The sequence below is a fragment of the Seriola dumerili genome, unplaced genomic scaffold (assembly GCF_002260705.1).
Source record: "Seriola dumerili isolate Sdu_G_001 unplaced genomic scaffold, Sdu_1.0 BDQW01000002.1, whole genome shotgun sequence".
Lineage (NCBI taxonomy): Eukaryota > Metazoa > Chordata > Actinopteri > Carangiformes > Carangidae > Seriola > Seriola dumerili.
In genome coordinates, this window is record NW_019174257.1 from 613,428 (window position 1) to 638,973 (window position 25,546).

Consider the following 25,546-nt stretch of genomic DNA (forward strand, 5'->3'; position numbering starts at 1 on the left):
AACACAGATCTCTGTCTACATGTGAAACAGAGGTGTTGGATCTGTGTATATTTCAAGTACATTGTAAGCTTTCTGCCATCATTTTCCTTTTATTTTGAATGTTATTGCCAATGGGATCTGAATACAAACTGTGAACTTAAAAATAACTCAAATTTTAACTTTAATTTTTGCTAATGTTATCTCATTATGTTGTATTCAGATTCAGTCATTTGATGTCCAAAAAACAAGAATATATAGTGATTGATAGGGAAAAAGATGCATGTCAAGGTCACAATATTTTAGTAGTGTGTGGTCTCTTCTCACACAGTGTTCATGTTCTTTGAGGCAGCTGAAAAACAAAAGGCAGGCAGACTCACCCTAGTCTCCCACTGCTGCTCGTTCTCCTTCCTATCTCTTGCTTCGGCTCTCTGTTTCTCCTCCAACCGGTGTTTGGCTTCTGTTGCTGCATCAATGTCTTTCAGTTTCAGGTTCAGCGTCACATCTCTCCACAATCTGATGGATTAAAGAGTTAAAAGTCAAATACACAAACAGGCTGGTATTTCTCCAAGTGAAGAATTTTGTTTCGGCATCCTTTCCTAAACTGGTTAAAGGTTACAAAACAGTTTAATTTCTCACCTTCGGGACTCGTACTCGAGTTGGTCTTCCAGCTTTCTCACTTTCTTCTTGATGATACCCATCCTTTTAGTATCTATGAACACTGTGTTCTCCTAGAAACACACAAAATGCACATTCATTCATTGTTTAATGTTATTTACTGCAAAACCACTTCTTTAGTAGTTATTCCTCAGTGCAGTACAATTTTACGAGTTTCCCCTTAGTGATTATTGTCTAATCTGATGAATAACCTCCACCAATCAAAGAAAAAATTTAAAAAAAGAAATAAGAAAAAGAAATAAATATAGGACTCACTCCAGTTGCCCACTTAGCATACATCACTCCGTTCCATTCCCCTTCAATGGAGCAGAAAGACTTCTTATCATTAGGTGAGCTGCAAGAGAAACAGAAAAGAATGATAATACACTTCATTAAAAAGGTCTGGATCTTTTAACCTTTATCAGTCTTTGAACTGTGATCTAAAATTGAATTGTGCAACCATTTTCTTCTTACAAAATCTCAGCAGTGATCCTGTGCTTCTTTCCTCCGTAGAAGGGTTTGGTGTGGAACACGATGTTAGCACTGTAGCCCGACTTGGAGCAGGAGATGTTGCACTCCCCACCCAGCTCCACCCACGGCACAGTCAGAATCGACCTGGACAGACAGGCTCAGGTCAGTGAAGCAAACATTAATGACCAGACAGTAAAAGTAGAGTGATGACACAGACAAACACAGGGAAGCAATAATACACACCTGCCGTATCCGTTAGGGAAGGTGAGGATGTAATGTTCATCATGCTCCAAACACGACACACAACCTAAAACAAACCCAGCAAGTTATTACTTTACTTATTATTAACCAAACAAAAATGTGTAAAAATGTATACTTTGGAGTGTATGAGGCAGTCCTCTTGTGTACCTTGGCCAATGTTGTGGACACCTATGGACATGCCTAAGAACTTAGACTTAGTCCAGATGTGAGCGTTGAACTGGATCTTCTTATTTAAACACTCTGCGTAGAATGCAGAAACTACAGAAAGAAGACAAGATATATTGAAGAGTTTGTTTAAAAAGTGGACACATTTCAATGATGGACCAGCAAGGGCCGCTTTTCAAAAAAAAAAAAAAAAAAAGGTCAGTGTTCAGTGGGCTTTTCTTGACCCTACATGCCAAAAGGTTTGGGCAGTGCTGTGTAATTATTCAGAAGGAGGAGGATTGACACTCACTGGGTGGGTGGTGAGAGACCTGCTCTGCCACAAAACACACACTATTGGGTGAAGACCAGGGAACTGGGCCCTCTGACACCGTCTCCTGAAGGGTGGTAGAAGGTAAAGGATTGAGAACAGATCAAACCCATGCTTATTCTATGTTACAGTTCTACAAAATATTAAATTCAATATTTTTTGTATGTATGTAAACAATATTAAAGTGAAAGATGTGGTATGTAAACATAAAAAGCAGCCAGTTGTAACGCAAAAAGAACAACGTTTTTGTTCAATTTAGTGTTTGCAAAAGTGACTATTCTTGCAATTCAAGTTAAGTTTAGTTGCATAACCAAATATCACATGCAGTGTCTCCATGGTCCTTACAGGCAACATATTTTCAACCAAAGTCACACTTAGCTTCAACCATGACAAACTTTTGCAAATGAGGCTGACGACTTTGACTGCAGAGGCATGTGGTCTCACCGTGTGTGGGGAGGGCTCCTCTGCTTCACTGGGCAAATCCCAGTGGCAATAGAAAACTTCACCCAGGATTGGATTATAAGGTTTCTTGGCCACTGAGCCTTTCCTCCCTGCATGGAAGGCTGACAGGTACCATTTTACCACCTGAACCATGCGCTCCCGGGGCTCCGGCTGCTCAGCAATACTAGTGGAAGTCAGATGAAGGGCACAGTTCTCAATATTTTAATATATTTAACATATTGGAATATCTTGTTGAAACAACTGTTTGCACAGAATTGAGGTTGTTGTTGAAGTGGTACATACCTTACAAATAAGTCAGGGTGTGCAAAGAAGTCTGCGTACATTTCTAACAAAGACCTCCTCTCTAGGATGAAGGTAGGCAGGACCACCTGTGAAATATAATGAAGGAAAAAACTGTAGCTGCGTGGGTTGTTCAAACGAAACAGCTTGCACCGATCATATTAGTGAATAAAAAGAGGATGGCCTGCAGTGGGAGAAAGGCAGAAAGAACAAAGAAAGACACTGGACTGGAGTCATGCAGACATCAGTACGCTGCTCTGAGCTCTTCACCTTTGTGAGGTCCATGCCCAAACGAACTTGAGAGAGCAGATGCATGATGACACTCTTGTGCTCCTCTACAGACTCGCCCTCACCCTCATCATCACGGTCGTCATGGCTATCAAACGGATCTGAAGACAACAGCAGAGGACAAGTCATATATTGCTGTAAAAACATTGTTGCAATGATACAGTATTAGTGAGAAAAACTAAAGCTTAGTTCTTAATGCAGAAAGAAGCAAAAGAAAATAGCCGTAATATATTTGTGTGTCTTGTGAGCTTTCCCTTTTTACCTGCATCTGTGGTGCCATTGGACATGGACGAGTTGAGGGACTCAGTGGTGTCTGGTCGTTTCAATGCTGTTTCTTCATTAGTGAGGGGCGGGGCAGCTGCAGGCCCTGAGGGACTGAAGTCAAGAAGAGGAGACAGGAGCGGAAAGGAGGCAGGAGGCAGGAGAGATAAGGAGATAAATAATGAGTAGGATTTCACAGGCAATATTGTTGCAAACTTCTCTGACTAAGGCTGCCAACGCAGCTTGACTTTTATTCTAAACAGCATTTTCCCACCTAAGCTGCTAAACACTATAATTACAGCAATGTTTTTAAACTCTGAAGCAATAGAGTCACTATGTGCAATGTTTGTTGCCTGGACGTTGGGTGATACAATACTCACTCTATGCAGTGTTTGGGGGAAGTGCTGCTCTGGTAAAATTCATCAGCATCATAGAACTCATCCTCGCTGGAGGAGTAGGAGAAGTCTGGCACCGAGTGCGAGGGGAGGGGGATGTGAGCTGGGGAAGCAATGCCGCTACTGGGGCCTGATGGGCCACTCCCTGACAGAAAAAAAAATAAAAATAAAAATAAATAAATAAATAAAGCATTGTGTGTGTGATGTCAGTGTTCTCTTGCAGTGTTTTCCCTTTAATGTGGTAGATCCAATAAATAAGGCTTTTTTATTCATACAGCACACACTCATTTCTGAGCCCAGTCCAGCAGTCCATGTACACTAACCTGTCTTTAACATATTGATAGCTTCCTCTGCAGAGCATATTGACAGTGCTATCAAGCATGCAGCTTGCCTCTTTAGTGCACAGCACAGCGTTTTATTAATGCTGCCTCAGCACAGAAGACAAACAGGCAGGAACCTCTGCTGTCTCTTGCCTTTTTAATTTACTTTATGTTCATGGACACAGAACTCCTGGTTGAAGAAGTACAGTAACAATTAATAAAGTATTTCTACTTCTGTTGTTGTGGTTGAGTTTTCATTTCATTAGTTTCATGTAGCTTGTAAAAAGGAAGAAATAAGAAGAAATAGCTTGCCAAAAACCAGGAAAACAACTGTAGTTCCTATTATATTTCATTTCTTGTAAACATCAGAGGAAGTTATAATTTCTCTATGAATTATCAGTATAACAACTGATAATCTTTCCTATTAGTGCTAGTAGAATAACTGGCTGCTGGAGCGAAGTGAACTTTCACCTGTGCTGTTGGGAGTTGGGGTCTGCAGACTGCCCATCACCGTGACAACAGGACCAACAGGTAATGTGGAGGGTCGTTGGTCTGATTTACACACCTGAGAAACGTCTTTAGCAAAAAGAGAGAGCAAATGAGTTAGTAGTCTTAAAGTCTAAAAGTCTTAAAATGAAGCTACATCACATTAAAACCAGCAAACCTGTCCCACGTGTCAGGAGGCGGAGAAAATGATCTGAGACACTGCAGACAGAGGCTTCTGCTCAGAGGGGGAACACAGTCTGAGAGACTGAAATTAGAATGGCCTACTTTGCTGTGTTCATTTTCACTGCATTTGTAAACAGTCTAGTTATATTCATCTGACCAAAATAGCAAAAAAGTTTTAGTCATTCTTATTCATACTAAATTTAGTAATTTATTTACTGACTAAAGCATAACTACACTGAAGGACAGGAATCTGCTTCAGTGCAGAAAAACATTAATCCATTCATTTTTGGATGTCATGCAGCTGGATCCTGCTGCATATTTCAACAATCAGGAACTTATCTTGTATCAATTCACCCTCAAACCCTGAAAGAACATGAAGTACCGATATCAGAAGCCTGAATGACATTGCCACTGGCTTCAAAAGTGGGATGAAACAGTGAAATATTAAAATTTCAAATGTTGTTGAGCGACAGAATATTGTCTCATTAAGGTCCCTGTTGATAAAAAACAGCAAACAAAGAAAAAAAAAAAAAGAAGCTATTTAGACATTTCTGTGACAACATTAACTGTTGCAGAGTGGAAACATCAGCTGGATGAGATTAAGATGCGAACAACAGGGGGAGCTGTTGTCACCTTTCAGTACATTTCAAAACATGAACAACCTCTCTGGGGCCTGCAGGGTGATGGGTCTGTGAAGTCTATGAGACTGTGAGGCACGTTAACGCATCAAGCACATGAACCCTCACGTCTAAATGTGTATAAGAGATGGTGAGAAGGCAGATGTCTTGTACCTGCTGGTAGTGTGGTCTGTGTTGGCATCGTGGTGTTGACTACAGGAGTATCCAGAGGGGGCTGGTAGATCCCATCCACTGGGTTGATGGTGCTCTGAAAGAAACAAACAAAGACAACATTGCTATCAACAACAAAAACAACTTGCCTTAAAAGTGACATCATCATTGCTACAACAATAGCACACCCATACGACTCCCTGCTTACAAGTCTAAAATGCTATCTAACGGACTATTGGCCTATTAACTGTCTATAGTCATATCGGAAAACATCAACGTATGTCTGAATATCCAGGCACAATATGACTGGTCTATTTCAACAACATCTAAAACCAAATGTGCCGACATGCTCACCACAATGCAACACCATTTCCTTTCACATCCAAGCCAGATGTCAATGTAAGCGCTCACCCTCGATTGGGTACCAGCTTCACAGCTTGTGTATTGGTTATAGATCAGCTTAATGCTGTACCTATGCGACAGCATGTACAGTGAAATAATATATGCACCATCCACCACAGGAAGATCAATTTCCTTTCATTCCATTTCCTGGAAAGAGTGGCGTTACCAGGTTTCATTAATCTAATCAATATGAAACCAACAACAATGCCTGAAATCCGAATGCCAGCAGTACCTTTACACAATAACTAACAGCGCCTCTTGAGCTCTGAGCAACCTTCCAAGCTAAAAAGGAGTTAATTAACTCCACTGGGCTGCAGACTAACTGTGTAATATGTTTAAACTTTCTGGCTTTGATTTCCCTGTGGTAAAAATCAGTGGGGACACTCTTATCTGTAGTGGCCTGCCCTCATCAGTGCCACCTTAACATCATATATCGAATGTATTTGAATTCAGGCAACACATAGCACAAAGCAGCCTGTTGGCTTGGTTTAATGGGGTCACTGGCACCAATGACCCAACTGACAGGAACACCAACAACATCATCAGCAAACAAAGTGAAACCTTATCGACCCTTATTCCCCAACAATTTACCCTCAGGGCTTTTGGTTGCACTGAAACTAGATCTAGTCATTGTGATGTGTTATCCTATTATTCAAACTTGACCTGTAGCTTGTGATTCTTTTTTATTTTTTATTTCTTTTATATTTTCTATGCAAGTTTTGATTAAGTCATTTGAAATGAACAGGAACAGTGAATCACTACAAAGTCTGTGCCCTGAAATTAGGCTGTAAGGATGAGAATACAGTGAGGGTATTAACACCAAAGTTGGACTGCAGTACCAGAAAGTGGACAACAGGCCTCCACAAACCCAGGACACAACAACACTTTTCCTCTAAATACTACTTGAAGCTATTTTTATTTGTTTTTTAAATGTTTTTCATGTTGAGATTTTGAAAATGTGTCAATGGTCACCAGAAAGACAGCTGTGACCAGTGGTAGGAAATGTCCTGCAGAGATGCTTGGTCTGACATCTCAGGTCCATTTGCCCTTCTGTTCTCTCATATCTTTGAGCTTCCTGTCTCTATCCCTTCCTTTCTACCTCCCCTTCACACTGCCCGATGCATGCCTTGTCCACGTGCCTCTATAAAAGTAAGGCGAGGGCTACTAATTATAGCCGATTACAGAAATATTGGTCCGTCATGGTGGGACCAGCCTGTGGCCTTGCAAGGCGGAGATGAAGCAAAAGCGGGCGGAGGGAAAGAGTTACAGTTAAAACCGGCTTTAAGCACTGTGATCGATATATTTTTTTTAGTGAATGTAATATTAATGTAGCAGGTAGCTCGAGCAGCAGAGCAAACCTAAACCAATCACAGCACATAAATTATTCTGACAGATAAATACCGAATGGGCTTCTAGTGTGCTTGGTTAAATGATTCCCGCACTTTACGGCAATTCCCCTGGCAATGCATCGCTTGAAAAGGTCAATCAAACATACTGCTAGTGTTTCAAGTGAGGTGTACAGTGCATTTATCTTTTGCTCCACATTATTTGTGCAACGTGACAGACATTTAGACGTTCTAAAGCTGCAACGATATCTTTAGCGCAAAGCTTATGCCATATAAAAACATGTGGAGCTAGATGTGTAGACAGAGCTTATGCTGTCCTATTTATACTACGTAATACTGTACTTAATGACTGTGAGATTAAGTCAGCTATAAGAGCAGTGCAGGTCTATTGAGCTGTGCGGCCCCTGTGGGATTCTTGCTTCAAGGACGACACAAGAGGTTGTCCATGTCTTAGTCCATTACCTACAATCTACTAATCACATTACATTACCAACCACTTTCCAAAGCATAAAGAAAAGTTTTAGATTGATTTTATACCTTCCAGAAAGAGGCTGAAAGGTATAAGGTGGTGTATATTGCAGGATGATCAAAATGTATGTTTCATTTGCCCTTCAGTCCTCACTTTTCTGTCTCTTCTGTTTCCCAGTCCACATCCCCTCAGCTTTCCTTTTCGAGCCCAACACTTACACAGCTTTACAGAGATATGTAATGCATCACAGTTCATAAATATATAAACCGCTCTGCACTTTTTTTTTTGTTTTTATAAAAGTGGCAACCAATTGCAAGGAAATACAGTTGTGAGCCAGATCTGTTTAGGAAAAAAATCCCTCTGAGAACTGGCAGCTGAAAGTACTGCTTACAGACTAAACTGTTTGAAATAAAGCTGAAAGATGAGCAACACGCAAACATGGACATGCGTGAAAGGCTTATTTGACTTTGGTTGTTTATTCCATTTAAAAGTTTACTGTCTGACAGTCCACTCTCAAATCACAGAGGTTGGAGTTTCCTTAAACTGATATGAAGGTGAATGATAGAACATCCATCTAATGCATGCTTCAGTGCTTCAAACTGATATTCACAACTTACTGAAAGGAAACAAAAAGCAATGGCTGCATGGAAGAGAAGACATTAAACAAAAAACCTATAGTAAATGCTTTGGAAAATGGATAACAGTAACATAAATTGTATGCGTTGTAGATGAAACTTGCAAAACTCCTGGTTTGGCCTTTGACATGAAGACAGGACACCTGCAGAGCCGGTACGGCGCTCTCTAGATGGCTTTCCAGCTATTAGTACTCAGTAGTTCAATTAGCAGGCGGTGTGGACACAATAAATCAATGGCAGATTAGTTGACTCTAATTAGTGGGTGAAGTGAAGTGCAACATTCTCTAATATACAGGCATGCAAACACACATGTATAGACTATGCACACATACATTTTCTGTTTGCAGACACACATACACATGTTGTATCTTGATGAAGGAAAGAACAGTTCCCAACAATCGCAAAAAGTATTTAAATCCCAGATGAAATCAGTAGATTATTAACTTAATTAAGAGGACAGAGGTGGCAGACATGAGGGGAAAAGCTTGAGATAGAGCTTATCTCCAAATTAGACGGCATGCACTAAAGAGATCTGATTCATCTGCTTTTCTACAGTGGAGAGGAAATTAAGCAAGAAAAGAAAGTTAGCAGTTTGTTTGATTTTAATTTTTGTCATGGACAGAGAATGTCAAACTTACTATAAGTCCGTTTGCGTGTTGCTGTTCGTTACTTTGGTCCTTAAAATTTTGAGAAGACAATGTTAGACTACTTGTGTAGTAAGGTTCAAGAGTCATAATTCATAAAGCATCCTGAGCATCTTTGGTGTAGAGAGCAATGAGACCCATCCCTCTCATCACATGGAGCTTCATAATCACCCACTTGCAACATGCAGTAATCCTTTCATCACATGGTAAAATCCCCATGTCATTTCGTGCAGTATCAATAAGGACAGCATTGCTTCATTATGGCAATCTGTAAATCTACATTTCCTTGAATCTTATTCATGAGTAAAAGTGTGAGTAAAAAAAAAAAACACTATCTCACCTAAAACCCACATGAAGCAGAAATGATTGCTCCACTTCCTTTCAAAGGGCTGAATGGAACATGTGATGAAACGAATACTGGGCTACACCCTCATCAACCACCGGCCCAGATAGCAACTGTAAGCAGGGAACTATCCCAGAGACACACTCATGCTAACACACAGTGCACGTTGATGTGGTCTCACAAGAACAATAATTTTGGTGAAGTGGCAGACCAAACTACAGAGAGGTGACTCAAGCATGTGCTCATACTGTGTTTACCTTGGCAATTTGCAGCAGTACGATACAGTGCTTGATGGACTCTACCATACTCTGAAAGAGAAAAACAAAAATGAATTCATTAACTAAGGATTCACAACCAAAATGAAATACAGGAAGGAGAATGTGTTAAGTTCTGACTTACACAAGTAGTCTCTTTCAAATTTTCAATTTTCTGTAAAAAGGAAAAGAAGGCTGTAAAAATCCAACAGCAATTTCAAACACCAATACAAACTTCAAATGCAGAGTAGAAAACACAACTAGTAGAAAACATCAAGGTAATAATCTCCAACTGGATGGAGGCAGCATTTTTTGTTCTTTAGACAATTTTCCATAGTGAAGAGACTGGAGACCATGAAAGGTCAAAGTGAAAAAAGAAAAAGAAAAACAGTGTTAATCTCAGAGAGGAAGTGAACCACATAGCTTCTGGTAAAAAACAAGAGGCTACACTAATACGCCCTGAAACTCAACTGTTTCCTCCAACAAAGCTGAATACCCCTACTCTCTTATTGTCTTACTCATTTTAGGTTAGAAGATAAATATGTTTTGTGTTCTGAGAGGTCCTGAAAATATAGAAGATCAAGACATACAACTGTAATGTTAATCCATGATCAGTTATGAACTATAATTAGAGTATAGTGATTCTAACAAGGGTTCCTAAATTACACATCTTTAACTTTTTAATACACAAGCACACTGTGTTCCTATACATCGCTGATGGGACAGCTGAGTTGGTCTGTTAGAGCTGCAGCTATTAGTTGATTAAGAGAAAATTAATAATATCAACTATTTTGATATTTGATTAATAATTTTTCAAGCAAAAATGCAAAATCTTTTCTGGTCCTATATTCTCGCATGTGAGGACTTTCTGCTTTTGTCAGTTTTCTATAGTTGTAAACTGAATATCTTTGGGTTTTCCACAGCGGACCAGATAAGACTGGTCCTCTTTTGGGCTATGGAAGATTATATTGGGCACTACTTTGTGACATTGTATAGACAGAATGATTGATCAGGAAAATAATCTGCATATTCACCTATAATAAAAATAATCATTAGCTGAAGCTCTGTCTGTACTGAAAACTGACAAACAACACTTCAGTGTGTCAGCCTCTTTCGCCTGCTGTTAGCCACAGCTCTAATGACAGCGAGAACATGGACCAGAGACCCGAGACACAAGGACAGAGCAGCTCTGCTGGTACTCACTCTGCGTGATTCATCTTCTTTGCAATCCTTGATCTTCTCATCAAACAACTGCGTGAGAGTGACAGAGAACAAGAGATGAAAAGGGAAAAAACAGAGATGGAATATGAGCTAAGACGGGTCCACAATGAAATGAGTACTGAAATGATCAGAAGGTGAATCTGTAGAGATGATGTGGCTTGAGATAATGTGAAGGCAAGCAGCAAGCTCTTCGCTCTAAGGAGGAGCGCTTGCAGTGTTGTCATTAAGATTTTCTGCCTGAGACAACATGCTGCTTCTTCGTTTAATATGTGGTTTTCTGCTTTATCACCATATAACCACAAATCTTATTTTTTATTACCCTCTGCTTTGTTGTTGTGAGACCAGCAAAGATGACTTACGAGAAGAGACGAAATAAGACGAAGGTCACGGCACAGATTTTAATGCCATGTCATATACAGTATATGATGCCATGTGTCATATATATTATGAGGGTAGATTTTGGGTTGCGATTTGAAAACTGTGTGGACATTTTTTCAGATGGACTATATTACCTCTGGTTCACTTCAACACTTCAAAAGTAAGTGGCAGACATCCTATATTCATAACATCTTCATGAAGTAGGGAATTACTACAGATGAAATGATAAGGATGGTTAGGTGTCTCTATATTGAGACCTACCTTTAACTGGTCAATCAGAATCTGTAGGTAGGCATCAGCTTCAGCTAGCTTCTTATCAAAGTCTTGAACACTCGGAACAAATCCTGTCTCGGCCTCCTGAGGATGAAGAAACAAACACAGCTGAGCATCAGTGCAGCCCTTACCAAATCAATGTCTAACACCATGCTGGTATTTGCATATTGAAAGTACACTACTAATATTCCAAGCCATGTATTCACATATTATCCATTCATTTCAAAAAAGGCTCGAGTATGTCACCTCCTGGCCAGGTAGGCTTTGTAAAGTGTTACACAAAATGGTGGACAGAAACATCAACAGTTCAGGGGAATCTTCCAGCAACGTACTGTACAGGGAGATATGAATACTATTGTTTAAAGGCTAGCCTACATGAAAGGGCAGCAGGTCTGTCTGTCTCCCTGCCGGCCTGCCTGCCTGCCTGCCTGCCTGTCTGCCTGCCTGCCTGCCTGCCTGCCTGCCTGACTGGAGGCCAGAGAATTTCAGGCTTCAACAAAACTAAAAATCAGGAAACTCAAGGATGGAGAGAAATTAGCTACTGACAGAGAAGCATGTGTGTAAAGGAGCTGAGGTGCGCTCAAAATTCATTGTTTGTTAATTAGCTCCGCTTACTAGCCCCATCAGAAACACAGACTATACACAGATAGAAACTCAGGGACAGACAATTTCATTATATAATATCCATTAAAAGGTAATTATTAGACTTTTGGCAGAGCAGATGTGAGCGGGCATCTGTCTCTATCTGTCTGAGCTCACCCAAGCACCCAGAACAATGGCTGTGGCTGTGGCTGTAACAAAACCAAAAGCAGGAAAATGGACAGATAAAGGCACGCACAAAAGAAGACTTCCTCTAAAAATCAGCCCATATTTAATGCTCGAGCCTGTCAATATTGAGGATACTTATCACCAGCACCAACACAATAACCTCTCTACGTCAAGCCAGACGAATCAGTCAGATGACTAACACAGAGTGTGTCAGTGCAATTCAGCGCTACACAGCAGTTATTCTGACATGGAAAAACACAGATCACCTCTTACATGAAAAAGCAGAAAAAGTTAAATAGTTAAGTTAAAGCAATAGTGTTTGGAATGAAACAGAAGTCTTGTTAGTAAACCATGCTCTTGTTAAAACATGTTGTGAGCTACCGCTGTTTTGGACTTGCTGCGCTCCACAGTCCTGTTGTGTCCTGAGTTTGAGGGGGCTTTTCTTCCTGCTAAAGACGATCTCATAGGAATGTGAAGAAAAGCCATTAACAGCCAAACACTGTTAGCAGCTGCTCCAGCCTGACACCTGCTTAAGTTTAAACTCTAAAAACATGCTAGGTTTATAGAGAACAAAGTCTGAGTTAACAGCAGCCACTGGCAGTTAACTGGCCAAACTTCCTCTAAGGATCAAAGGTACTTTCATTGTTAGCATGACTGAAAATATAGCTGGCCACATGAGGGCCTGAGCAAAAATCTAAATAGAAAATAATGTTAATTAAGATGTAAATGTTTATATGCTGTTTTAATTTGTCCATATGGCCCTCGTTGGATTGGCACAGTCACTCCAGTGCCATCGACTTGTCCAGTCTGGTTACTTACTCATATTACACTGGAAATACACTTCACTTTATCAGGAAAAGAGCTGTTATTCTTCTAGAAAGGCACTACATCATGACCATGTTTACTTGAAGCTGAAGAAGTTAAGGCAAACACATCTACAGGCACCTTTGTACACATGGGAAGTAGACTTAAAAACATATCTATAAATAATAACGTCAATCTTCTTCAAATTCCATCATGATACAGTTGGGATTAATTCCCATGTACATCCCATGTACACACCCATCCCAACATTACAGTATTTACAAAATAACATACAAACAACTTATGGCATAAACCAATTGGTACAACATCAAAAAATTCAGCGTAAAACAGTAGAAGAACTAAATCAAAACATTATGCATGTATATGCATCTAAAAGCCAGTATTTACCACAGGGCTTGTGTATTAGACTGCACTTATAAGTGTTAGACAGGTGTTACACTATACTGGCCAGGTTTGCATTATAGGCCTGAACACATGCTAAAAGAAACTGAAGAAACAAAATTAAAGCAGGAAATTAAGCTGACGTGGTGAGAAAAAAAAAAAAAAAAAAAAAAAAAAAAAAAAAAAAAAAAAAAAACAGAACAGAAAAATCTCCATTATTACATATCAAACAGTATCTCATGTTTTGTCAACACACAAAATAGACAGAAGCGGAAAGTCAGAGGCAGGTGGCTGGTTTATAAACGGCCACCACACCACCACGTCATAGTGCTCACTTCTTCACTGGTCCTGAAATAAACCCAGATGTCTACACCTCCACTTCCACTCAATCTTGAGCAGTCTGTAAACTCTCACACATAAAAACTCACAAACCCACCAAACTACCCCAGACTCTAGAAACAACAATGCTCTTGCACCCTCCCCCTCCCTCCTGTTTCTATTTGTCTTTCCATGCAGTATGACCCACTTTAAAATGCTGATGTCCCAGCAGCGCACTGCAGCCGCTTAAATTCTCCTTGCTATGGTGCAGTGGTGTTTGTGTGTGTGTGTATTGTGTATTTTACTTACTGGGTGCTTCGCTCCAATGGACATGCTGCGTTAAACCTTGTATATCTCTCCCATCAGGCCATTTAGCCTGACACAAGATCGTTTTCTCTTTCTCGGCCTTCGTTACTCTGTTTTTTTCCTCTTACAGCAACAAACCACCAGCTCTGGTGAAGTTAGCGTTCTTTCTCTCTCCTCCCTTTCCTCCTCCTCCACACAGAAATAGAAAACAATCTCCTCCTCTTGCTCTCCACTGCAGTCTGCCAATATAAACCACAGTAGCCTCCAGACTATGTGTTAGCTGGGAAGCTAGTCTGGCTACAATATATCCTTCGGCAGCAGTTATCAGCTGAGCTTTTGGTATGAGGCAGACAGAGCTGAGTTAATCCAGGACCCTCCCCTGGCAGGAAAGGCACACTTCCTCTCATGCAGGCAGAAAACACACAAAGCAGCCGCAAGTGCTAACAGGGACAAGCACTAACAGCTACAACGATTGGCTGAGGCAGCCGAGGCAGATGTTTGGTTGATCAAACAAGCAGCTCTCGGATTGGCTTCTGCTGGGTCACATGACGCTATGACAGCAGCTTGCTAACACTGAGTAAGTGTGAGAGTGTGTGTGTGTGTGTGTGTGTGTGTGTGTGTGTGTGTGTGTGTGCGCGCACCGTGCGAGCAAGCACACGTAGCACATCAGAAGGATTTGCCACATAGGGAGGGAAGGCAGAAAAAGGAAGGAGGGAGGGAGGGAGAGCAAATGAAACGGCTGGTCATGAGGGGGAAAAGGAGGAGGAAATGGGTGGGAAGAACTGCACACAGATGATGATTATAGTGAAGAAGGAGAAAGGTATGCTTTAAAGAAGGGGAGTAGGGAAGATGGTTGGGCAGGGAAACAACTGGGGGACAGGAGAAGCAGGAAAGAGAACTGACTGAGACACTCAGTCTCAACAATTGAAAAAACAGAGACACAAACATCAGTGGGACAACAAACACTGCGAGCTAGCCAGCAGTTAAACAGTCTTTCCTTAAAACAAAGGATCCTGGTCCCCATACTAGTCTCAACAAGCCACATATTTCCGTATCAGCTTTCATTTATAATAACATAAATGCCACTCTTATTTCTATTTACACAGACAAGGCTAGTCACTGGCTCAACTGCTCTGTTCAGCAAAAAAAATCAGGTACAAGCAAGAGGCATAAAGTTTAAAAGTGCTGAGATGCAAAGTCCCTTCAATATCATCATATGGGTGATATGGGTGTTGTGGTGTGGCACAGTACATGATTTACAGGATATGCAAATGCATGTAATCTGAGGTTCAATAAAAATCCCACAATGAAAGCTTTGATATTTAGGTAACATATTTATCTTTACTTCAGGATTTCACCAACCCTCTTTTTGGCTACACTTAATCTATATTAGTATAATCTTCAGGTATTGCGAAGAATAGCATGTTTGCTTAGGAAAATAGAGAGTAAATAGTGAAAATACAAAGACAGATGCTGACAATTGAGCCCTACAGCAAAACAACTTTTTCTTGTAAATACAATGGATGGATTGGACACACAGATACTTGTGCCTAAATACATACACATATACACACATATGCAAATAAGGTTACATACCCGGAGTTGGAGGGTGTGGCGGAGGATAGTACCCTCTAAGGCGTGAATCCACTTCTCCCGTTCGTCGGCATCTCGGGCTGAGGGCAGAAACACACAGACACACCCAGTGAACCACAATTTCCATCCAGACACCTTCAGTAGCCATTACATTCATGTTACACATTAATTACTCCACAACACAAATGTGAAATGACATGAGCACTGGTGAAGCAGACATGGAAACTGTGCATTCATCTGGATGAGATTTTTTTAACATCATGTTCTGGGTTGAAGAATCTATAATAATAATAATAATAATAATAATAATAATAATGCATGTATATGCAGTTTTACAAATAAGACAATAACCATAAGCTTTACTAGTATAACCCATTTTATAAGAGGGCCAGAGAATTTGTTTACAGCTGAAGTAAGCAACATCAATATCAAAAAAAGAAAAAAAAAAAAAGAAGGAAAAAACAATAAAATCAGATAAGAAAATAAAAACAAAATGATTTAGATCAATAATAACTTAGTGACTGCAAATCAAATGCAGAAAGATGTCTGAAGATTTATGTGGCAGATTGCCCTGAAATGGCTTTAAAAGGAGCAATTTGGCACTCTGGGAAATATGTTTATTGCTTATTTCTTTCTGAGAGATATGAGGAGATTGACTCTACTCTCATACCTGTCCGTTAAACATGAAACTACATCCAGCAGCTGGCTAGCTTAGCATAGCACTGGAAAAAGAAAGAAACAGCTAGCCTGGCTCAAAGGTATAAAAATTGAGTAGGTAGTAAAAATCTGCCGACCAGCTCCTCTAAAGTTCACTAAATTACATGTTATATGTCCTTTGATTAATCCATATGTATATATCTAAGTGTAAGAATGATGCACTGTTGTTTTATGGTGGTTATGTGCCACTATTTCTTGGCAAGGTGAAGTCACCTCGTTGCCGGGTAACCTCTCGTTGCAGAAAGTTGGTGCACCTGGCTACGAAATAGTCAGCCATTCAGCCATTAGGCTAAACTACATTAACCAGGTCCTAGCTGTAGCTTAATATTTATCATACAGACATAGGAATGGTTAATCCTCTCATCTAACATGAGAGTGAGATGCCCCAAGTGTTGAACTTCTCCTTTAAATTGGAGTAATGAGTAAAGGTAGTTAGGGCTGTGCATAAATAGTATCTTAAATTTTAGCAATTATTAAGCTGTGCTACTGTACTAAACAAAACTAAATAAAAGGTAGCTTTCATATGATAGATTTAAGTATACACTTCAATCAAGGAATCTTTCAGTGAAGTTAAATAGGACAGTAACTAATTATAGTGTAGAATGTATTTAGAGGATTTATGTCATACAGGATCTGATCAAATACATAAACACTCAGAATCTGACCAAGCACTCACATTTTTGGCAGGTGAAAGAAGTACTCAGCGTACTGAGGTTTGATATCCTATGTATGATAGTGATGGGTGAATCAGTACCAAAAGAATCAGTACTTCTACGATCATTTGAACAAGAGTTAAGGCTCCTTGAAGTGACGCAGTACTGGTTCTCGCCTGGTTTTTCACATGGAGCTTTTGGGGTCGGAGTGTGAAACGGAGCAGGGTGAGGCTGCACCCTCAGAGCAAAGACTGAGAACAAACAGACTGCCAGCGACATTAAACAATGATCCATTACAGGCCCTGAGACATGCAACACCAAACAGACTGCAAAAGGCACATAGAAGATTTTTGGTGCCAATAGCCTACAGGGATACAAAATTTTGTCCTCTGTCAGGACATAGACCAGACTGAACTGGACTCCATCCTGTCAGGTTGTATTTAAGCGCCAAGGTTTTCAGTTCTTTAACAAGTAGCTTTACTTCTGCTTTACTGTGCATGTTGATGGTGGCCACCATTCAAAAAAAATTTAACTCTAAAAGCTGTGAAAGAAGAACTTAATAAGATATATGCCATTGAATTAGCTGGCAAACTATATCCTGTGTAAGAGTCATTTTTCATTGAGCTGGAAACAAGACAGTGCAGCAGATGAATGACTCTGTGTGCTAGCACAGAGGCTGAGCAGTGCTATGGCAGAAAAGCTTTTAAAGACATTAAAAGGCAGCTGAGGCTCAGGCCAATCCACTCAGACAGCACCTCACAGCCCTCTCACTTTCCCCTCAGCCAAACAGACTCTCCAGAGGAATAGTTCACTGTAGCTAATGTTGTTTAGCTCTATTAGCTTCTATATGACAGAAGAGAGGTAGTACCAGGGCCATTCAACAGAAACAAACACTAACTGTATGAACTGTGTCGCAAGTCCAATCTTCGTCCTAGTCTGTGGCTCACATCTACCATCTAGCACATCATTTTCTTTCCCGGATAAGTGTGAGCAGTTAGTCAGTTAGCCAGTGGGTCATGACGACGGCTGTCATCTGACATGAACCTACACTATTAATCTACAGTTACACATTCAAACAACCACCAAGTTATTTGTCCTTTAAACATTGACTTGTCTTGATCAAGAGAAGGGAAGGAGGACAAGCCAAAGTTAGAGGAATGCACATGATAGGATAAGATTAGGGTAAGGTTTGCACCTATCTGATCACAGTGTAGTACTTTAGGTATCCTGATATCCAATGAGTGTTACTCAGAAGTTAGCAGTTAGGATACTAAGACTTGTAATTATAAGGTGCCTATACAAAATAAAAACCCTAGAGGAATTGAGATATCTAGAATATTCTTTGTGTCAGTCACTCATTTTCCGTATTGGGAGATAAGAAATGAGGAGATCTTCCTGGGCTCTGAGTTCAAAGTGTTTAAAGGGCTTGTTACGTGTTATTTTGCAGCAATTATGAAATTTTAATAGTGGAGCAAAAGGGACAAAAGTCTGAAAGTCACAAAGATACAATTTTCTCCTATAACTCTACACAAACCTGACATTAACAACACACTCTTTTGAGTTTTATGATGCTGTTTCAGTCTTGTAAGAGTGTAATAGTCTCATAGGCCCGCTGCTAAGTAGTGTCATAACAGAGGAAGGTGTGTCGACTAAATCTTATTTACTGAAGGCTCTGATACGTCTCTGCTAGAGCAAAGCAGAGAGGCACACTGAGAAGAACAAGCATATACATGAGGTACTGTATGTCGCACCAGTAAACTCCAACCACCCACACACATGTTCCTAATGATTACAGACAGACCCCGACAGATATTACATGAAGATTCACAATAGATACAGACATACACAGCACAAATAATCCCGTAGCAAACTCAAATGATGCCAAACGAAACAGTGAGTTTCCACAAACAGAGCAAATACAGAGCCATTGTCCACGTTGACAGTGGAGATCACCTCATTTCCAGCATGGGGAACTGATACTGGACAAATACATTTGTTTTCCAAGGTATGTGTTGATGTTATTTTTCCTCTCACAAACACTGAATTGCAAAGCAAATCTGCCATGGATGATATGATGTTAAAAAAATCTACTATAAAAGCCATCAGAAACAAAAATGATCTGTGGGATGTACTAGGCTGACAGAGTAGAAGTAAACAAAACAATCATAAAGAAAACATTTGAAAGGTAAGTCACGTAGTACTCCAAAAAGAATCTGTATTGTACTATACTGTAATATACTGTGACATACTTTACACAAAACTGCAATTACATATCCACGTTTTACAACCAGGATTACAAGAGTCTCACAGAACTGCAGTGATCCATTTGCTCCTCTTCTCTTTAGCCTTCAGAAATCTGTAAAAACTTATGCCTGAAGTCTTTCAAACTATTTATGCAACCAGGGGCTCAATAGCACTTTGGCATTTTAGCTGTTTTTCAATGCACTTTCCTTTCTGAATGCACCCGGCATGTTTGCCACTCAAGGGGAAAGTGACTAACTTCCATGTATGCTGATATCATATGCATGCCCTCTATTCTATCTATTTGACTGTCATAGTCATTTCATGTTTTCTGTATTTTAGCCATTTGTGGCTTTTATTATATAGTTTAAACTGAAGAAATGAGCTGGCAGGAAATGAGGTGTTAAATTGGACCTTGGTTGGACTTCAACCAAGGATAATTATGTTGCATCTTAAACTCCTTGGCTATTTAGTTTTATTTATATGGTAACTGCGTCTCAAAAAATGCACTAGTACTATATATACCAATATATTGGCATAATGCCATTATCAGTTTATATCCACATGAAAAGTAACTTAATTTTGGTCCAGTATCATTTTTATGCGGACACTCAGCTAAATGTAAAGAAAGCAATTCTGTGATCAATTTTTCTGAGCATATGTTTCCTACCTACATCATGGCTGTCTTTTTAATAAACTTATGCCTGAAAAATTTTGCCTGTTACTTGTTGGTACATTTTTAATTCTTCTTGTTTCTTTGGTAGGTTGTCATCCTGACAACCATCCTCTGCTCCACTTATATGTATCTGCAGATACTCTTCTGCCTCTGACTTATATCTGGTAGATTGTATTGGATATCATCTTGGGTATGTCTACATAAGTCAACATTTATGTATGTTCATTTATCTACATAAATTAAGCTACAGGTACTTATTGTCACCTAGACTGCAGAAATTGCCATAATAAGCAAGTAAACAACGACAGATGGTCCTAATATCTATGTATAGCATGTACAGTTACCACACACATATAGACAGATACCATGTCCAGACAAACAGACACATTAACAGATAAAGCTAAAAAGCACCAGTGGAGTTTTCCTATCTCAGTCAGTCAGAGTCTCCATCTCAGAGATTTCTCTTTATAATGCTCAGCCTCACCCCATAATGCTGCTCCTCCTTTCTCCAAAAGGCCTCTGTCAATTATTAATCCCTCCCTTCTTTTTCCTGTTCCTGCCATCTTTGGACAAGCTGATGAAATATTTCAGTACATGTTCCAGTGGGAAGAAAATGCAAAAATTTCACACTGAATATAATCTGAGGTCGATGAAGTAATGTTGTATTGGTGGGAAAACTAAGTATTTGTTCAATTTGTTGCTCATTTAAACTATGATATAACTCTAAATGTGTGGCAAAAATGTAAATTTAACACACCATATTGCTTTGGATTGACTAGGTCATGTGATATCTGCACTTGGGAACATCTTTTTAAATAAACAGGTCAAAATTGCAGCCCCCAAAGAACACAATGTTTTCAATGTGAAGAAGGACCCTGGAGAGAGGAGAGCATGAGGGGGTCTCTCATCCTGTACTGATGCCCTGGGCAGACTGGACACCATGACAGAGAGGAAAGAGAAGACGAGAGATTGATAGCTACTGTAGATAAGAGAGGGTGGGTGAGAGCAGAGAGGGGGGAAAGAGGAAACAGGGAAGCTAAAGGGCTCTCAGGCATCTCTGATGCACCGCCGGGGGAAAGGCGCTGATGAATAATGGATGCTTCTCTAAATAGAAAGACAGTACAGAGCTTCACTCCAGGCTAGCACAGTGGCTGGCCGGCCGGCCGGCTCAGAACTACACTTCTACCTGCCAGCTGGACTGTCCCGGCAAATTATCATGTTTTATATCATAACACAAAACACACTTTGATACTGAGTAGTGTATCAGCAGAGGTTGTGGTCATTAGAAATTTTTAAACTCTGGCAAATGGTATAAGTTTACATCCCGTGCGCCTTTCTTTACCCCTCTTAATCTTGACAGTGATGCTCTACCCATCACACAGTCCATACCTTAGCCATGCAGACACATTCAGACGATGCTGTGAATCCTGGGAGACTGACTGCATAACATGCTGAGATCAGGATCGTTTTACAGCAACAGAGAAATCTCCTTCTGCTCAACATCCTGTACATGTCTTGATATCCAAGCTAACCGCTGATGTATCCAGACTCTCATGTTCAGTACATATTTAGTGCTAATTTTCTGCCCGTTTGTCCAGTGGGGATACATGAGATGATACAGTGCTCCTCTGGGTATATGGAGAGCAGATGTGTCTTCCAGTGACATTTCATTGTTTTCTCTCTAACAAAAAGATGATTATGAGGGTTGCAATGTGATGCACAGGTTCAGCATACCCTGTGCAAGGATATGCTGCTTTCAAAGATAAGCAGCATATCATTGCTGCTGATTTAACTGACTTCAACATAGTAGATATTTACTTGTCATTGGTCAAAACAAAATGTTTACTTAAGATGATCTTTTCAAATTCTATTATCCTGTAGTATTGCAGCGTCTTTGTTGTCTGTGTTTTTATGCAAGACCCTACCAGAAATTAATTTCCCTCTTTGACTGCATTAATGAAGGTTTTTGAATAATGCTCTCAAATTTGGGCTCACTGAATTTGAATAGAATTTGCATACATTGCTGATGTTCTCCTGCTCTCTCATAGATGTAGAAGTGTCTCAGAGTCAGGTAATTCTGATCATATCCCACCACAACTGAAAGTACAAAATTGAACGAATGCACCTTTAACTCACTGAGGCATTACAGCTGATACCAATAACTCATATTTACAAGTATTAGTAAATTAAGAGCATGACAATTATGCTATTATTGACTGATGAACACATCACTATGAAAATGAAAATTATCACTTTCCTGAGGAAAAAAAAAAACTGACAAAAAGAAAAAAAAAAAAAAACTACATCATTGTTGAGCCAAACCAGCAAAACCAGTGAAGAACAGGACAAGCACAAGTAACAACAAACATCCTTTTCTAAATAAACAAACTTAGTCTGTACAAACATTTGACTAATATGGGACACTGCACACACTCTTTTCTCTTTAGTAATTCCTCACAGCTGACAGCCACTAAACAGTCTTCTGCACACTGCTCTGAACTGTCCTTGAACCTCAATAACAAACCAATTCACCCGTGTGTTACAGAACGTACTGCTCCACCCTGACTCTACATCCCAGAAGACAAACAAACAACGCCTCCTCTCGATCCTTTCGCCCTGGACTGGCATGCATGCGGATGAGACGTGCAGTTTTCTCCTTACCCTTGCGTTTGTAGAACCACAGCATACAGCTTCGGAACACAGACATGGGAGAGGGCATGGAGGAGGTGTGAGGGGTGGGGGGCCCATGGACTGTGGCTGGTGACCCTCAAGAAGGAGGTGAAGGGAGGGTGCTGGTAGTGAAGTGTGAGGGGTCTGGTGTTGTCAAAATGGATACAAATGGACAGATGGGAGGACAGAGATGAAGGAAAGGTGGAGGAGGTTAGTTAAAGACCTGGTGAAGTGATAAGAGTAAAAAAAAGGATGTCTGCGTTGTATTGGACTGGACAGCTCACTGTCAAAAAGGAGGGAAGGGTTGGCAGGACAGGAGGGGGGCGATGCTGTAGCTGGGAGCCAATCCTGTCCCTATGGAGTGACTGGTTGTTAGAGAGCAGGTGGCGGCAGCAGTGTACCGAAGGGCGAACAGCAGCAGCAACCAGAAGAGACCTGAGCTCAGCCTCCAGCTCAGCAGTATTCCCTTTTTATTCCCAGAGGCTCAACTGCACACAAGCAGCAATCTTCCTCCTCAGCCACAGTCGGGAGGGCCGAAGGAAAAAAATGCCTTACTTGCTCGTCTGTTCCAGAGGAATCTCGCTTGCAGTGGAACAAATCTTGTTTATCTATAGAAATACATGTCAGTCCAACTTCACAGAGCTGGGAGCGATTCCAGAGGAAGGGAGAAGAGACTCAGATGCGCACGGCATGCTTTGACATTGTGTAGATGCCTGTGTGCATGTGTTTCCTGGCATTAGAGCAGACCACTCCAAGTCTTCAAAAGGTGGGGAGGGTAATAGAAGTGAGTGAGAGAGAGACAGAGAGAGAGAGAGAGAGAGAGACAGAGAGAGAGAGAGAGAGAAAATGAACAGCAGGGATGGATGCAAGGAGACCACAGAGAAAGAAAGCCAGTAACAGAGAAGGGGGAGAGGCGTAAAGACAACAAAATTAAAAGGGGGGCATCTCACCTTGGAAATGGAAAGTCTTCTGGTCCACAGTGATAGTGAATGTGCTGTCGTCCTCGTCATCAATGCCGATCACAGCTCCCTAGGCAAACAGAGAGAGAGAGATGGTGAGAGAGAGAGTGAGAGAGAGGGAGGAAAAAAAAGCAGGCAGTCAGACAGCGGGACACGTCATACTCTACTTTCCATTTCTATCCTCATGCCCTCCACATGTTCCTGCAGCCCCCTGATTGAGTCTCTCTTGTAAATTACCCTTGGTCCATCTCAGCACCTTACTCTTTCTCCTTCAAAAGCGCCATCTCCTTTTGCCTTATCTCTTTCTCACAATTACTCTGTTCCTTTCTCAGACACACACACACATACACGAGTGCAGCCTTTTGGAACATGGCAGAGAAGAGGGGAGGGGAGGAGGAGGTGGGATTTGGGAGAGCGAAGGAGGAGAAAGGCAGGGAAGGGTGGAGAGAAACAGACACCGGGGACCAGCAGCTAGCAGCCAACTGCAGAGAAATGGCCTGCTGGCTAGTTGGGACATTAGCTCCTAGCAACAAAAACAGGGTGTGTGACTCAGAGCTTCCTTATACAGTACACCAAACCTACACAAAACATAACAACTGCAAGGGTCAGATAAAATAATATAAACAGCTGGAAAATACTTTGCAGCCCAGTAAAATAGCTCACCATAAATGTGGTCTTCCAATCACATTATGTAAGAACTTTTTTTGGGGTATTGAAATTGATTTTATTTGATAGTCGCACCACATGACACAATAACAACAAGCAAGGCGTGGTGTCTGCCATTCTTCAACTCTACAGAGCATAGTCTTCAAAAAACCCAAAGGAATACTAATAAAAGGTCATGTATGTACAGTACCTTGTGATGCATTGTATTAACGAAGCTCAACATATTAGCAACACAAAATCCAATTGGGGTATTAGCAGAAATGAGCCTGTGTTTAGTTTTTCTCTGAACTCCCAAAGCTATCTTATAGGAAAGTCCCTAATATTAGAGACAAGTTGGTTTAAAGTTAGAAGAGGTAAAATGAACGATTGACTAAAAGATGACTAATGTACGAATGTGGCACAAAACACTGCCGTTATATAGTTCTTTTTACAAAAGGATTTTCAGATATAATATATAATATTAGTATATAATAAGTATATAATATAGGACATAGTCCATAAAAGTAATATGACTCAGCTGAAGCACACATATTCACACTGCCATAAGCCAGCTAACAGAGATTTAACAACATTAAAAAGGATTAACTCATCTAATTTGAATCTTGCTAATATTCATCTAATTTGAATATGACCAACTGTTTTCCTTGCTCTGCCTAAAAGTGCCTGAATAATGTTTATTTTTGCTGAACACAGATCTATGACCTTATAAAATAATAACGTCTTTGATACAGTGTCACCAATGTTTTCCACAGATTTTTTGGACGTGAGAAGTGACAGAAGTGAATATTTTGACTCAATGAAAACTTTGTTGCCTCGTTGTGGCACTTGAAAATAATCCAATAACAACCAGCGTAAGACTACATTAGAGGTTAAGGCTATACTGTTATTCCAAGCAGGACAAGGCATGCCTGGTTTAGCAGGACCACAGATAGAGCCAGTGGGAAAAATTTGTGAGAAACTTAAACTGACACAGTCAGGTCAAGGTTTGGCACAATATATGATCCGGGGATCTGGGTTTGCTACAAGCAATTTAAAACAAACAAACAAACATGTGAACTGAAAACAAACTATGACAAGGTTATTTATTCTTTCAAAAGGCATAAAATGTTTAAATTTGGTGTTTGGAAGTTTAACAATTTCTGAATTTTTTAATTTGTATAGGTTTTTCAAATTAAAGTGTCTTTTCTGTTCTGTTGATCAATATCAAAAATCCAAATCCAAACATCCAGATTCAAAGTTACAGACCAACAGAATACAAGTCCAAGAGAAGTGAATATTTTTAATGGCTACTGCCATTAATATGATTTATAATAGGTACAGATTCATTTTTCAGCTCCATGCATATGACGTGTTTACTGAAATGCAATAAGCAGTGTCATGTTGACCTACCCCTAATGGAAACCTTTGACCCATGACTATATCTCCATAAACAATGCTGGATCCTCTTTTCAGGTACTTTCGGGAGATACTTCCTCCCTTCAGTGAGACCAAGGTGCTCGACATTGACCT

At 40.3% G+C, this 25,546-nt stretch overlaps 1 protein-coding gene across 4 annotated transcripts in view; it reads right to left on the reverse strand.

Moving 5' to 3' along the window:
* Positions 1-25,546, reverse strand: part of osbpl9 (oxysterol binding protein like 9) — a 31,287-nt gene that overhangs the window by 2,229 nt on the left and 3,512 nt on the right. Inside the window, exons 3-23 of one of the 4 annotated variants that reach the window (XM_022751790.1) lie at positions 23,363-23,441; positions 15,459-15,535; positions 11,253-11,348; positions 10,596-10,643; positions 9,538-9,567; positions 9,396-9,446; positions 8,790-8,828; positions 5,303-5,396; positions 4,314-4,418; positions 3,508-3,667; positions 3,129-3,241; positions 2,849-2,967; positions 2,582-2,667; positions 2,282-2,462; positions 1,820-1,904; positions 1,513-1,623; positions 1,348-1,411; positions 1,108-1,248; positions 910-988; positions 616-707; positions 357-492 (exon numbers count right to left, since the gene is read on the reverse strand). In XM_022751790.1, coding sequence (XP_022607511.1) covers positions 357-492; positions 616-707; positions 910-988; positions 1,108-1,248; positions 1,348-1,411; positions 1,513-1,623; positions 1,820-1,904; positions 2,282-2,462; positions 2,582-2,667; positions 2,849-2,967; positions 3,129-3,241; positions 3,508-3,667; positions 4,314-4,418; positions 5,303-5,396; positions 8,790-8,828; positions 9,396-9,446; positions 9,538-9,567; positions 10,596-10,643; positions 11,253-11,348; positions 15,459-15,535; positions 23,363-23,441 — 1,986 coding nt within the window. Of the gene's footprint in view, positions 1-356; positions 493-615; positions 708-909; positions 989-1,107; positions 1,249-1,347; positions 1,412-1,512; positions 1,624-1,819; positions 1,905-2,281; positions 2,463-2,581; positions 2,668-2,848; positions 2,968-3,128; positions 3,242-3,507; positions 3,668-4,313; positions 4,419-5,302; positions 5,397-8,789; positions 8,829-9,395; positions 9,447-9,537; positions 9,568-10,595; positions 10,644-11,252; positions 11,349-12,413; positions 12,631-13,865; positions 14,270-15,458; positions 15,536-23,362; positions 23,442-25,546 lie in introns of those variants that run through there. The other 3 variants (XM_022751875.1, XM_022752039.1, XM_022751957.1) reach the window with 3 other exon arrangements.